At 40.3% G+C, this 15717-nt stretch overlaps 1 protein-coding gene across 1 annotated transcript in view; it reads right to left on the bottom strand.

Annotated features, from left to right (window-relative positions):
- Nucleotides 1–15717, bottom strand: part of LOC109039155 (Spaetzle domain-containing protein 3) — a 41953-nt gene that overhangs the window by 897 nt on the left and 25339 nt on the right. Inside the window, exons 3-5 of the mRNA XM_019054530.2 lie at nt 7358–7482; nt 5289–5579; nt 381–506 (exon numbers count right to left, since the gene is read on the bottom strand). Coding sequence (XP_018910075.2) covers nt 381–506; nt 5289–5579; nt 7358–7482 — 542 coding nt within the window. The remainder of the gene's footprint in view (nt 1–380; nt 507–5288; nt 5580–7357; nt 7483–15717) is intronic.

Below are 15717 nucleotides of genomic sequence, written 5' to 3'. Positions count from 1 at the left end.
GATGGTTTTGCAAATTGATCCTCCAAGTTTTCACACAATTTTGTGCGCGATTTAATTTAAAATATCCAAAAATTTCGAGGAAAAATATGCATAACTCTCTTGCTCTTCTTTAATGCTCATACGTAGTTCTATCTTAACACGACAACGTTATCTTTCCCTCTTCTACTACTTTTTCCTTACACGAATTATTGGGCAAAAAACAGAACAAAAAAATGCTTTAGGTAACCAATTTTCTTCCACAAACAGTCTGTTACCAACTTTAGATTTATAGTGTTGCGAGTAACTAAGTAAGACCTAGCCTTGAGAGAAACTTTTTTTCCCCCATAATTGCTTTAAAAATTAATTATTTATTAATCGCTTTGAAAGAAAAATATACTCACGAGCATGTTTCTTGGTGAACTGACTGCTCGAAGTGCTGAGTGTTTACGATAGCGCGCACCTTGCCCGCACTATTGGACGCCCAATATGGAGTGATGATTTCTAGCTTCGATTGACAAGCGTCAACTCTGTAAAAAGATAAACAAGTATAAGAATAAAAAAAACATGAAAAAGGGAGTGAAGTATTCATTTTATGGGGGCAAAGATTACCTGGATTACATTTTGCAAAAAGGAACCACTATCTTTCGCTCTCCCATTAAAGTACTTATCTGCATAGGGAAACCAATGGCACATATGTCGTTTCTAAAATTGGCCAGAAATAGTGGTTCCTTATTGCAAAATGTAATCCACCTATCAAAATGTCAAATCACGAGTGGGACTGCTCATTGCGGCAGTAAGTATCTGAGATCAAACTTTTAGCAAAGCGAACAAAATTTTTGGTCGTTCAAGGTTGCCTGGATCGACAAAAGTTCCGGGATTCCTTATAGATTTTTTCAAAAGTTCTGAGAAAGTTCGAGAAAATGTATATAAAAGATCCGGAACATTTCGGGAATTTCAAAAGTTCCGGGAAACTTTCAGGAAAATCTCAAAAGTTCCGGAAAACATTCAGAAAAATCTCAAAAGTTCCGGAAAACATTCAGAAAAATCTCATAAGTTCTGGGAAACATTGAGAAACATCTCAAAAGTTCCGGGAAACATTCAGGAAAATCTCAAAAGTTCCGGAATGCGGAGCTACTTCCGGGAAACGGGAGCACCAAGAGAAAAATATTGACTTTTCCTGAAAATATGAGCTTTGACAGGAAATTTGGCAACGCCTGATGGCTCATACGGCGTTCTTCCTTAGCACGGCAGTACCCCCGCCCTTCTCCTTCATAAACGACCCTGGGGACACACTTGCGTAACTCTGAAATTCGCAATACAACATTACACAGGCTCGCATTCCTGAATCAAGATACGAGATAGGCAGCAATAAATATCAAGGTGGGACCATAAAACTTCCTTCGCATTAATTACTCCCGTGTCCACCCGCAGCGGCACCTTGCGTGCGTTTCGTCTAGAAACGCTATTCGACTATTTTACGACTGACCTCTGAAAAACGAATTCCAATCAGTAGCGATTTGGCAACTCCGCCGATCTCTTCCTTTTAAACTCATGCAAAACGATCCATAGATCGCCAGTGGAACTGCGAATAGCGCACCTCGGGTTGCGACGCTGTAGACTTCCTGTCATTAATTATTTTGTAAATGGTGAAATACTTGGTATGGTAAAATGGTAAATACTCAACGTCATTTTTTTAAAACCTCACTGATTTTTATTCGCTGTGTGAAAAATACTCTGGGAAAAATTTAAGAAATAGTGTTGACTTGTTCTGCTAAGATGATTTATAATAGGAACGAATATTTTGCAACGCATCACAAAACACGCGCATTTTTGCAGTTCTACTATTGATAAGTCAAAAGAGGCAGGCAGTTGATTGGGCCCTTCTTGAAGAGGTGAAAAAATAAAATAAGATGTCTAATGTCTATGTCAGGGCCGGATTTACCTGCTTGCCGCCCCCTTCTCTTTCGTTTTGAAACATCAATAAAAACCATTAAGTGAATGTGTCGGAGGGGGAGGGGGTGCATAAGACACGTTTACTCGTTTTGGGCGCATTTTTTGTGAAAGCCGTATCAGCACTAGCAAAATTTCACGGAACTTTGAGCAAAAGTTAAGTTCCGTCAACTTATCTCTATGTGGACAAGGCTTTCCCTTAGTAAGAAATGAACGAAAAAATTATGAAAGAACAAACATAAATGTGGTTCATAATTTTAACTTCTGCCGCGCCGCGTTGACCGTACTGTGTTTGGTACAATGCTTGAAGTATTCCTACAGTCTTGTAGGCGTGATGCGTTTCACGCCGACCGCTGCTGACCGCACCGTGTTTGACGCAATGCTTGAAGTATTCATTCAGTCTTGTAGGCGCTATGCGTTTCACGCTGACCGCATTGTGTTTGACGCAATACGTCAAGTATTCATGCAGTCTTGTAGGCGCTAATACATATGCGTTGCCGTTACATGCCGACCGCCGCGCCGAGGGCTTCTCCTTTTCATCTCACGTCCTCGTTATCATTGCTCTCTGCACCGCGCCGCTCCAGGCCAAATTGCGTGTTTGGTTTCTCTCTTAACTCGACTAATTAAAGGTGCTGTCTCTTGCATCACCGAAAGACGACAAAATTAGATATTACTATACTCTCAGGAGATGAGGGATTTTGTCGCCTTTTCTCGTTTTCCGAAGCCGATTTTGTTTTGAACCTATATTTTAAAAAATTGCAAAATTTGCCGCCATAAGCCGCGGCACATGTGACCAACCCCTAAATCCGGCCCTGGTCTATGGCATAGTCTATAACAGGGCTCATTTTATATCATTCGTCGAGAGGTAGCTTAGAAATTATAAAACTTGAGCGTTAAATTTGATACTTTGTTGTAACTAGTGTCCAATTAAATTGCATAGGATTGCTATATGGTCGAGATATTGCAATCTTCAAAAATCTGCAATTTCCTTCATAAGACTTGTAACCGTCGTCGTAAACCGATCGACCCGACTCGATATCGACACCGATTCGATCGAAAGACTCAATCCGATTCAAGGGTTTTTCGATCGTTTTCGGCTGCCGATCGGATCGAATCGTTGTCGATCGCTCACTTTTTTATCTTTCGATCGATTCATGTTGGTCGAATCCATAACCTCCCCTACTCCTCCTACACTTCAGGCTGATTGTTGAAATTGACAAACAAAGCGATAGACAAAGAGGACATAGAGAGTACGGAGCAATCCTATGGGTTGAAATGGGTGGTTTCTCTTTCCATAGACTAGGGGGAAGGAAATGATAGACTAACTGTAGGGTCTCTCTGTAGGGGTTGCCGTTAGATGGTCTCAAATGTTACCCTGACTCTTTCAAATTATGTATTTTTAAGCATCTGGCATATCTTCATTTGTCAGGGAATTTTTCCAAAATGTGACAGAGAAATCAGAGAATCGTCAGGGTATTTAATTTTCTAAATTCTGTAGCAACCCTGAATAGGATCCTTCCATATCCCTTGTGTCCTCTTTGTGTGTCGCTTTGTCTATCAATTTCAAGGATCTGCCCGCTGGTCCCTGGTAAAAATTGGCAGTAGAATCTGTGTTCCAAAATACCATAGACCTACAGCCGGTTGTAAGATTTCCAATAGCTTCTATAGCTGGCAACACAATTTCTTATAGCCTTTTATAGCCGATGGCGATAAAGTGTATGCTAAACGTGTATGCTAAAAATACGTACGGATGCTAGGACTTGGTGAGTTTTTGGACTACCGCTCTCTTTTTGAGCCGTAGTATCTTGATTTATTTTGCGAGGAAAGCTCCGTACTTTTGAAGGATGCCTGCCATTCCTAATATGTCGGAGCGCCTTCAATTTCGTATGATACCGTGCAATACTTCTGGTGTGAAATAGTTGCTTCAAGCGCCGTGGTACGCTGCGGCGCGGAGGACGGGCAGCCAGCGCGAAACGCGCATTGGCGCCTACAAACCTAACAGGGATACTTCACGCGTTGCGCAATGCGTGAAGTATCCCTGTTAGGTTTGTAGGCGCCAGTGCGCCGCCGCTCTGCTTTGTGTTCGGCTCTAATATTTAATCTCGTGGAGTCAGCGTTTTCCAACTCATGATTTTGAAATGTTTGCACACTCTGTATGGATTATTCTCATTTAAATTGATGAAAAAAAAATTGTAGTACAGGAAGATATAATATGCGTTCTGTAAATATTAAGGTGATTCCGTACAAACTTAAGGATTTCCTAAGCACACATATCTACACAATTTCTTGCAGCCTTTTAAAGACGATGGCGAAAAAGCAACAGCCAGGCGATAAAGTGTAAAGCCCGGTGATAGGAACTATAGCCCGGCTGTATAATTTTTTATCGCTTCGTGTAGCCCGGCTCTATGATTTTATCCACTTTCTACAGCCAGCGATATGATTGTCTATCGCCTTCTTCAGTCGGCTATAGGAACTCCTACGGTATTTTGAAACGCAGCTCCTATCGCCAATTTTTACCAGGGAGTCTATTTACAGTAAACGCTCGCTAAGTCGAACTGCAGTTACGACGAAATGCCGATCAAGTCGAATTTTTTTTCGGTCCCTGGACACGTCCATAAGTTAAATGGAGAATCGGTTAGGACGAATGCCGCCTAGGTCGAATTTTTTGTCGGTCCCTACACAATTCGACTTAGCGACCTTTCACTGTACCTACCTCCTTTGTCTATTGCATCCATCCGCTTCCACCGATAGGATCCCTTCAAACCCCTTCTGTCCTCTTCGTGTATGGCTTTGTCTATCAATTTCAAGAATCACCGCTGGTGCTCAACATAGATAGACAGTGCTCCCATTCCATGTCCGTCAATAGTTCCGGGATTCGGAATTTTCTTGTCCCAATTTCTCCCCCTCCATGACCGTCAAAAGTTCTGGGATTCCTTTTACATTTTGTCAAAAGTTTTGAGAAAGTTCCTGAAAATGCAAAAGATCCGGAATATTTCGCGAATTACAAAAGCTCCGAAAAAATTCAGGAAAATCTCAAAAGTTCCGGAATTCGGTACTAGTTCCGGAAAATGGGAGCCCTGGATTCACACGGGGAAAAAAAACACATTGGATCTAGAGTCCAGACTCTTGAAAACATTGACAAGAAAAAGGACCCTTGATTCAATCAGATTTAAGCTTAAGTCAAAAGGAAATCCGCTCAAATTAAGAGGCTTGGTTCTTGATTTAAGCTTAAATCTGATTGAATCAAGAGTATTTTTCTTATCGATGTTTTTCAAGAGTCTGGACTCTAGATCCAATGTGGTTTTTTTTTTCCAGTGCAGGAGAGAAAGACGTTATACTAATGAAAGATGCATACTAACCTGCCGGAGTCGTCTTTGGGTGGGTTTTTGGGGGCCTGCCTGGAGTATCGCGACTTGGCGTCGGCGGGACTGGATCCCTGGATGTCCGGCCCGGGCGCCGGCGTCCCGCCCCAGTCGGCGTCCGACTTCCATTTCGTCCCTGTTTTCCTCTTGGTCCGGGGGTACGGCTCGAACGTTTCCTGCCCGGGCGAGGGTTGCGACGCCGACTGTCCGTACGGGGTCGACTCGAACTCCCCGTACATCCGCTTCACCAGGGCCTTGTTCTCATCGATGAATCTCTCGATCTCCTCCCTGAAATCAGACTCGTATCCATATACTCCAGGGTTGCACACGTGAAACGAAAAATATGAGAGATTGCGGAAAATTCCGTGAAATATTTCATGAAATTTCACGAGGCTGTGAGATATTTAATATTTTTCAGGGGCTAGAGTATGCAACCCGCACTCAAACACACACAAACATAACAAAGTGACAATTTTTACATTTTGCGGAACATGAAGAAGAACCGATATTTTTCAATATCTCTCATATATTTCTGAAATTTCATGAAATATTTCACGTGAATTTCAAGATTTTTTTTGCTCACGAAAAATTGCAACCATGATCAAAATCAGGGAATTTCGTAAAGTTCAGAACATAAGTGTGATTTTGAAATCACGAATTTGAAAAACAGTAAACTTCAGTCAGTGATGATATTTCATCGTAAACACACTAACACCTGGTACTGCCATACTAGGGAAGAGCGCTAAATGAGCATTCGGGAGTTGCCAAACCTCCCCGAATAAAACATGTATTTTTGAAAAAAGTTGTGCATATTTTTTCTTTTTTTTCTTGAAAATTTCAGATATTTTCGATTAAATTACGAAAAAATGTCAAAAAAATGTAAGCAAAAATATTTACAATTTTCCTAGGAATTCGTGTTTTATTGAAGGAAATATGGCAACACCTGAATGCTTATACGGCGTTTTTCTTTTGCACGGCAGAGTAGCACAGTGAAACGAAAATATTGAAATCGTCTCCTAACACCCATAACATCCCGAATTGAGAGGCTTGGATGACAAGGCGCATAAGTGCAGTTTTTGCTATTTCGAGAAATACTTGGTTGAAGTTTCGAAATTACATGGATCCACATGGCAGAAAGAAAGTTCAAACTGACTTTTTGATGCTTAAAAATTGGAATTTGGGAGCGAGTTTTTCACGGATTATGCATTACGACTAGTTTTAATTAAAGTAGTTATAACTAACTCAATCTTTTCAAAAACTGCCCAAATGTGTCTTGTCTTTCAAGCCCCTCAATTGTTTGTGTTTTCAAAAAATTTTCTAGTTCTATGAAGTCACTGAACAGTGGGGAGGCATGAATTATCGATTATCGATAATTCCCCATCGAAGGTTTCTATTCAATTTTTTAGTTGCATCATTTTTGATATTTCGTCGAATCTTCACTTTCCGGCCAAAGTATCACAAGCGACATGCGACATTTCAAAATTTCCACCGCCATTTTGTTTTTTCACAGTGAAATTGTTGGTTGAATCTGTTCGAAAATAATCCTGAATTTTATCGGGAGCACAAAGCAAATTCGGTGAAATTTTCGGACAGCTTCGTTGAACATTGAACAATTTCTCTGTAAAAAAAATAAAATGGCCGCAGAAATTTTTAAACGTCGCATTACGCTTGGGATACTTTAGCCGGAAGGTGACGAATGAACTATTGATGCCATTGAATCAATAACTGAAGACGTCATCAGGCGCACTTGACAAAGATCCTCCCTCTTACCCCCATTAAAATGACAGAAGATTTCACGACAATCGCCTTGTCTCAACTTTTCAATTCGTGAATTTTCTATTCGCAAGCAAGTCTGATTGATCTTCAACTACAAAACTACACATATGTTCCAGCGCATGTGAGCTAATATCGCGTCACCAAAGAGCTGTTGTGTCGCACGACATCAGAAAATACTGGCAGATAAGAACTTGTTGCATGATGAAAAACGAGATGTGCGCATCGGAACACGATAACAAGGAGTGTAAATAATGAAATGCAATTGAATTATAATTGTCAGAGAAACTTACGCCGGGTATCTGTTTCCTGCTGTGGGACAGAATAGCTGATGGTTGCGTTTGATACATGGTAGTCCTCGTATTAAGTCTCCTCTAACTTCGTAGCCTAGGGCAAGGGACAGCGCTGTCCATAGTATCTGCGAACAATTCACAAATAGCCTTATTTTTACGAGAAAAAAAAAAACACCGAACATATAGCTCAAGCACAAAAAGTAACAGTGGCGTATAGGAATTTTTAAGGGGGGGGGGGGTCCTGGGCCCATTGAAAAACGTGATGGTAACTTTTATTTATTTGTGTACGCCCCTGATAATATTTTATGTCCGCCCTCCAAAGGTCAAAAAAGGTACAATTAACGAGGCTAAGGGAGGGGGGTGTCCAGACCCCCTGGACCGGGCTCCCTTGTCTACGCCACTGAAAATTTAACAGGGCGATCGAATAGTGCTAGGTCCACATTATTATTTTTGGGGAAATCAAGGCAAAAAAATCCCAAAAGTTAGCAGTAGGGTAAACAAATGAGCCCTTGAGTACCAGTTTAAGACTGCGAGGGGGGGGGGGGGGTTATTCAGCTTAAGTAGATGCATTGGCTTACGAAGCTGAGAAGCCAGGAGAGGATCTACACAAGCTCGAGTCTTTTGCTAATTTTTGGAATTTTTCAGCCTTGATTTTCATCATAAAGTAGCGTGGACCGGGGGGGGGGGAGTAGGGGGAGTAGTGGAAGAAGAAATAGTGCAGCGACTTATTCTTATTGGAATGAACTTAACTATCAGTGCAAAGGCTCTAGAAATAGAATAACGGTTGATCCACAGATGAGGTGATAAATTTTTAGCAGAGCACGTGTCTATAAGCAAGATAATCTATTCGAGGAATTTATGGTAATGAAGAAGCGAGAGAGGAAAGAGAAAATATCTACTAAAAGTAAAATTATGGAAATCACTCCCAAACAATAAAAGATCAAGTTGATCGATGTAGGCTTTCATCGGTCTTTGATCATCTACCACCACCAGAGTGTCAGTGATTTTTAAGATTTCCATTTGTCTCTGCTTTCTGAGTTCTGACTGCTTTGCTCTCCGATTTCGTGATTCAGTCTCACTTTCTCCAACATCATCATTTGGTACCAGCGGTGATGGTGATTCTTGAAAGTTGGTAAGACTGATTTTTCTCCATTTAAAGGTTTATCGAACAATCGATTTTTTCAGTGAGGTTGGCTGCCTAGGGCAAAATCGATATTTATAATGGCATTAAATGGAGGAATGTTGCCACTCAGCGAGATTCACTATTGCTCAGCATGCTCTACATCGTTTTTCCTATATTCGCGTCTCCGCAAGTGTGTGAAAATGCAGTCAAGGGTTGACAGGGCCCACTCACCCACTTCCACCAATAGAACCGCTCCATTTGTTATTTTTCGTCTTTGCACAGAAAAAACTCCGGCCATGGAGGCCTTTCTTACGGGCTCTACAGACATACCATCTGCATTCCCGACTTAAAGGCCGAAATCTTCGGGCATAGCACCCGGAACTTACGGCCTCTAAGCCCGAAAAAGACCAAATAGACGGGGCATGTCCATATAGGCAGTGACTTTTTTTTTCAGTGTCTGAAGCTTTGACTATCAATTTCAATTACAAGCGCGCCGATCATATTTATATCAAAGATTTACGATGAACTCCTTACACAGATTGTTCTTACATGGTTCTTTCGTGCTGCCATTGAGGGAAGTGCGATTTGACCACGATCTTTGTCCCTACACTGTGCACACCTCTCCTGGCAGGGCCTCTTTTTAAAAATTGAAAGCTAAAGTGAGCGATAGAACACCGAAAAAAATGACGCTGCTAATTTAACACCTGGAAGTTGTTTCGGAAAATTTGCCAGGATGGCATACGCTTTTCCAGCCTCAGTTAATTTTATTGCTAAACACTCGTTATGTGTTTCTGCAAAAATTGAGGACGTAAAATTTACGTCTTGAAAGATGTGAACGCAACAGTCTTAGAGATTGCGCAGTCAACGTTCCAAGAATATTTTAGACTGCCATCTATTATTGCTAGGCTAACATAATTTGTGTGATGTAAAATCAACACCCTCTGAAATCGTTACCTAATGCCAGCATTAAAGCGTGCCACCATAACAAGCTCAGTCATTGAAGCAACAACCAGACCGGGCGTATTTTTCACAAACTTTAGCATTGTTAATGTAGCACCTTCATTTTTTTCGGTGAAGAAATAAGTAAATAAAAAATGCGCACCAAACGAAGCGTGGGTGAGTTGTCAGGCATACTGCATGGCTGGAAAGGATAGTCTCGGGATGGCTTCGGTCAACGCGAAAGATACAACGCGGCGGCGCGGTCGGAGCGGATTTGATAGCGCGGGGCAAGAAATAAAACGATGATGGTCGAAGATGTTGATAATTGTAGTCGTAGACTCTCAAGCACTTAAAAATAAGGAGGAATAATGAGTTATAATAAACTCGTTAGCTTCGTAATGAATCGAATCCGTCGCGGAAGGATTCTCGCACGCCAACGCCGGGCGCACACGTGACCTCAGGTCTAGGTGAGTCTTAACGCGAACTTAACGCGAGTCTTCGGGCTCTCGATATTGTGGCCTGATTTATGACCGCCTACGAAAAAAGGGACCTCGGTTCCCAAAAACTCAAATTTGAGTAATTGTCACTACAGTCACGGGGAAAAAGAGTATCACACTCCCAACTATACTCCTGGCTGATTTTGGCGCCAGTTATAAAAGTAGTTGCACCAGCCGGAGGTACAGTTGAGTCAGTCGAAAGTGTGGTTCGATCAACCATACCTCTGTCTGGTGGAACTACTCTTATAACTGGCGGCAAAATCAACCCGGGGTACAGTGGATATTGTGATTTTTTTTTTTTTTTTTTTTCAGTGAAACCCAGATATAGCACAGGTGGGAAAATTATTGCTACCGCATTTGAGTGTTGTGTATGCTGCCTATCTTCAAATTGAAGGGGCTTTCTGTGTTGAAATGTATTTCAATGGAATTGAAATGAGTTGCATTTTTCATCACATTGGACAATGCCTGTCTTTCATCTGCTCGTCTGGTCGTTTAAAAGCGACATTCCTTGACGAAATGATGCGCAAAATTATTGCAATTTCATGGTTAAAAAAAAAAAAAAAAAAATTACTGCGAAAATTGCAACTTGAATTTTAAACGGCAAAACTGTCAATGTTTTCGTTGCAAAATATTACTCAGATAGACGAAATCCAATGCCTTTCAAAGGGATAAAAAGGAAGAGGGGTGTTTCGCGGACATTTTGAGACAAAAATGCTCAAAAACGGCAAATTAAACGACAATTCTGGGAGTTTAAAAGTAGTTACAAAACAGATTTCAGAAAATGCTGATTAAAATATTGATTCATGGTCATGTTCAGGCTGGAGGCGAAATCCAATTTTGCGACCCGACTCGCCAAAAATAGTTTTACTCTAAATTTTGCATCTGTGGCAGTGACGAGTTTTGCAAGTTTTTTCATTTTTTTCCTCCATTTGAATCTCATATAAATATCGATTTTGTGAACTTGCCACTGCTCGTGATTTAATGCGGTCTCATTTGCGAAGGATTCAAGCAATTGGGTCACTAGGGTGGTAAAAAGAATAAAAGAAGAGCGATACAAGAGCTCAGAGAGGTTACTACTACATCGTTCAGCGCAAGGAAGACTCATCCATTGAAAAAATTGGGCCTTAGAGAGCATTAGTCAGAGAACGAAAAATCGCGAATTTGAGAAAAACAAAGCTGAAATTTACCGGCGCTGTTGCCAGCTTTGAGAACAATTTATTTCAAACGCATTGATAGTGCGAATCACGGTTTCCAATGTTGACCCAATATTCTTAAGAGTCGAAAAGCAAAGGTCATAAGATCATAGTCCAAACTGTAAATTTCGAAAAAATGTCAATTTAAGAGCAAAATGAGGTCAAGAAAATTTCTTGAGGCTAGCAGCAATTATTGCATTTAAACAAAAAAAAATCGTAAGTCAAAGATCACCCGAAGAATGCTGCTAACCTTTACTAATGTAGATATACAATTGATCGGCAAAATTAATACATTTTTTGCGAGCAAAATACATGCAATTTTCGTATTTAGAAATATATTATCCTCATTAAACCAATTAAGAAAATTGCAAAAAGGCTGTCGTGGTATCGACTTTTTTCTGGTGAAAATTCTTTTCAGATATGCAGCCTCAAAGGTTAAAAAGATTCTGCCACCCCAAAAAAATTCTTTACTAATTTTCAGGCATTTTTTCATCCGAATTTTTTACCTTCTATAGTTCTACCGCGGCTATGTGGGCTACATCAACAGATGAGTGCACTAACTTTCATGTGGTTTTTTTTTATAGAACCACCATTTTTTGCGACCACTTTAGCGAAAATCGGAGGGTACCTTATAGATGCGCCCGCTGTTGATTTTTTAAGCTGTCTATTTGCACGAAGTAAATTTTCATTTTTTCACCATGGCTCGTTCTGGAGATTTACTTAGCCAAAATCAATGATTTTTGCAGGTATTGGCAGCTAATAATTTCTGGTTGAGCTGGTTTTGTTGAAACTCAGAATTCAGCCATTTTAGGGCGCAAAACGTCTTGGAGGGGTTATGGGCCACGTAGCGCTCCGGGGGCTTACCCCTCGTCATAAAATCAGTAAATAATTTAAGATAAAATACTAATCTTGGAAATTAGAAATAATGATATTTTTACTGATACTTTAAACCTAGAAAAGATTTCATTGAATTACAAAATCAACATTTTTTTATAAACTACTAAAATTATGAAAATAGAAGAAATAGTTTTACCCATTTTATTAATAGTAATAATTTATCTGGTTTCAAAGATAAATATAATTAGCAGATTAATTATAATTGAATACATCTCTATCATAGTAATTATCACAATAATGATTTTAATTAAAACTGTGAATATGGAAAATCACAACGTTTTATACTTCATTATTTTAATGATTACAGAAAGAGTTCTTGGTCTATCTATTTTAATTAGAATAATTCGAACTCATGGTAATGATTTTATAAAATCTTCAAGAGTGTTAAAATTATAAAAAGCGTCAGTTTGTTCAGCGCTGAAACATCACGGAAAAAACGATATAGTGCTAAGCACTAACTGTTTAGATCAAATGGAGCCAACTGATATGACAGTACAGCTGAAACCTACCCTGCCGTGCTAAGGAAGAACGCCGTATGAACATTCGGAAGTTGCCAAATTTCCCCGGATAAAACATGTATTTTTGACGAAATGTAGGTATAATTTTCCTTTAAATTTTCAGATATTTTACATTTAATTACGAACAAAATAGTCTGAAAAATTGGAAGAAAAATATTTATAAATTCCCCAATAAATTCATATTTTATCAGATGAAATTTGGCAACGCCTGGGGGTTCATACGGCGTTTTTCCTTAGCACAGCAGTACAATCTGTAGGGCTGGACCCTAAAGATGTAGGGCTCAGCGCTACTGCCATACTAGCTGGCTCCATTTGACCTAAACTGTTAGTAATTGTCAGCGCCATATCGTTTTTTCCGTGATCCTAAAAATCGCCAGGCCAGCCTCATGTGCGACGCGGAAAGTGCCTTTCAGAGATGATTTTAAGCGAGTGGCTCAAACTCGGGGAGACGGAGGGGGCCGCGGGGGAGGATGGAGGTGAGTAAAATCCGAGGGGGGGAGAAGGGGGGGTATGAAGGTGATCAGGTTAGATCGTAACGGTCGTGTTGTACAGCTTTATTATTTACATTAGACCATTCATGTATTTCTCGGGGCTTTCCTCCTCCACCGCGCTTTGGTGATCGCCGACCGGTGACCGAGGGCACTCGCTTGACCACTGAGCACTGACCACACGCGGTAATGAGCAGAGCGGGGTCGGTTCGCCAGCGGTAATGAGCGTTTACTTAACCCGACCGCTGACCGCACAGGGAGCATCGGGTCCCCGAAAATCCGTCGGTCAGTCAACGATGACGTCATAGTGGGGATTTTGCCGCTGGTCGGTGCATGTATGTACGTATTTTCCTCTTCACCGATTGAATATGATGTGACTTCCGCATGCAAAATTCGGTCGTTACACTATCGGAACGGAGTGGGCCATTAAATATTTATCACATACATTCATTTCATTTTTGTTTTTTTTTTTTTTTTTTTTTTTTTTTTTTGCTGGTCTTATAGCTTTGTGTCTAGCACCTTCAGCCAACTTTAGGCCATGTTTATTGCCCGTGGACATCAAGGGATTTAAGCACATCTATGAGCCAGGCTTTTCAAATTTTCAGGGATTGAGGCCGAGTAGAATTTGTTTCAGTAGATCTACTCGTCAGTTCCGTGAAAATATGACGCTACTACCGGATTTCGAACCCGGGACCTATTGACCTAGAGTCAGACGCGCTGACCACTAGGCCAACCTGACCGGCACACATACTATTGTATTGAGGTCTGCAAAACGCGCCTTGATGACAATGTCCCAAAGTTTCTCAATTTTTATCATTGTTCATCTATTTTTTGGGTGGTAATTGGACATTTTTTGCCTTAAAGTTTCCGGGAAAATGGTAACGTCTGAAGGCTCATTTGGCGTCCTTCCCAGCTCAGATTGGCAGCAATGTGGTTATATAGAGTGTTTGAAAATATATCCAAGGTACAAAATTTCAAAACGATTTTATCGCTGATAAAATTAAAAGGAAGGGAGGAAAAAACTTAATGCCTCTTGAAAGTTTAAAATGAATCTTTGGAGCATCCCATGGCGCATGACACATAAATCACACACGTGGTTGAATAATGTCCGAGAAAAGAGAAAATCCCGTCAAAAGACGCGGAAAGCAGTTCACAATCCAATGTGCGTTCTTCTCAAGATTCTGAATTTATAATTCGGAAAAGAAACCAGTTTTACGTCAACCTCTTGAACTGCGATTTCACATGCACATTTTTACGAATACATTGCTTTTATGAATACTGCACGCATGGCACTTGTATATGAATGTAAGTAATCGCTTGCTCAAACCCTTGGATAATCTTTGATTGGAATCAAGATCAAACTGTGAAAATGTAAAGCGAAAGAGCCGTTATTCTCCGATAAAATGTAGATATAGCCACGTCCTATTGCTACACATTTCCTTATAGACAGGGGGTATAACTTACGAGAACCCAGATTAAAACAAAAATTAACAATTCTGCGAGGTAGGCCGAATAAACGTGACATTAGAGGTGATACCACTATTCGACCACGTGGGAGCTCATATTGCCTACACTAGAAATTGGAGGCGAACTGACATTGCGTTAAAATCACCTCATGCGTTGCGTCTTTGCATTGAGAACACGGCTATTTATTATGTGTGTGTTCCGTCTAAACTTATCATTTCACTGTGATATCAGTGCTTGACCACGCGAGAGTTCGTATTGCTTACACCCGTATTTTTCACAACATTTATTTTGTACAATTCTTTATTTAAATACACACAAACTCTCAATTTAGTGCTTCAAGTGTTCATTTTTCCAATCATATTTGAATTTGATTTATTAGCACTGCCAACTTATGGAGGCTGTACAAAAGAAAACTTCTTTCGATGTTTTTTCTGTAGAAGGGGGGGGGGGGGTATTGACGCAAAAGTTTCGTATAAGTAGTTTAGTGGTGTCACGACTGGCGTTGCGACTTACGATCCCGTTAAAGAGGGTGGGTGGGTGTTAAAAAATAAGAAAAATCGCAATACGTAATTGGTGGACAGCTCCTTCGAGGTGTCAGGACAGGCTACATTCCATACGCTGCTCACTTTCCCAATCATATTGAACTAGAGGAGTGACCGTGAACGATTCGTGCAAGTTGCCAACGCTGGATTCTTCCATTGTAATATTTGGAAGAAAAAAATCTATGTAAATTCATTGAAGTAGTCCGCCTCGCCTAGGATCAATTATTTATAATGGATTCAAATGGAAAAAAAAAAGTGATGTAAACTTGGGAGAATCACCACTGGAAATGGTCGTGTGCGTGTGCAGCCAAAGAAGCACTCAAGAAATACAAATTTCAGGAGTTAGAGAACTTATAACAGTAGTAATGGCTCTGGCGCCCTGTTTAGACTCTTCATCTATCTGGTCAATCATGTCCATTTAGACCTCAGTAATATCATAACACAAGCTTCTCACGATGCCATTAATAAGAATAGGTACATACAGTATATCGTCTAGCGAGAATTAACTAAAGAATGTTAGCGATTGCCACGTTTCATTGGTCAATGTATTATTTTCTGGCAAACGGTTGTGCTGATTATTTTAAAAATTTTAAAAAAAAATCGATACACGCTACAAAGAAATTTCCCTGAAATTTTTCAAAGAGTTCGATACATGCTACAAAGAAACCCTGAAATTTCAGGAATGCCAATTTTTTC

Source organism: Bemisia tabaci, chromosome 6, assembly GCF_918797505.1.
Source record: "Bemisia tabaci chromosome 6, PGI_BMITA_v3".
In the NCBI taxonomy this organism is placed as follows: domain Eukaryota; kingdom Metazoa; phylum Arthropoda; class Insecta; order Hemiptera; family Aleyrodidae; genus Bemisia; species Bemisia tabaci.
This window is presented reverse-complemented; position numbering and strand designations above follow the sequence as displayed.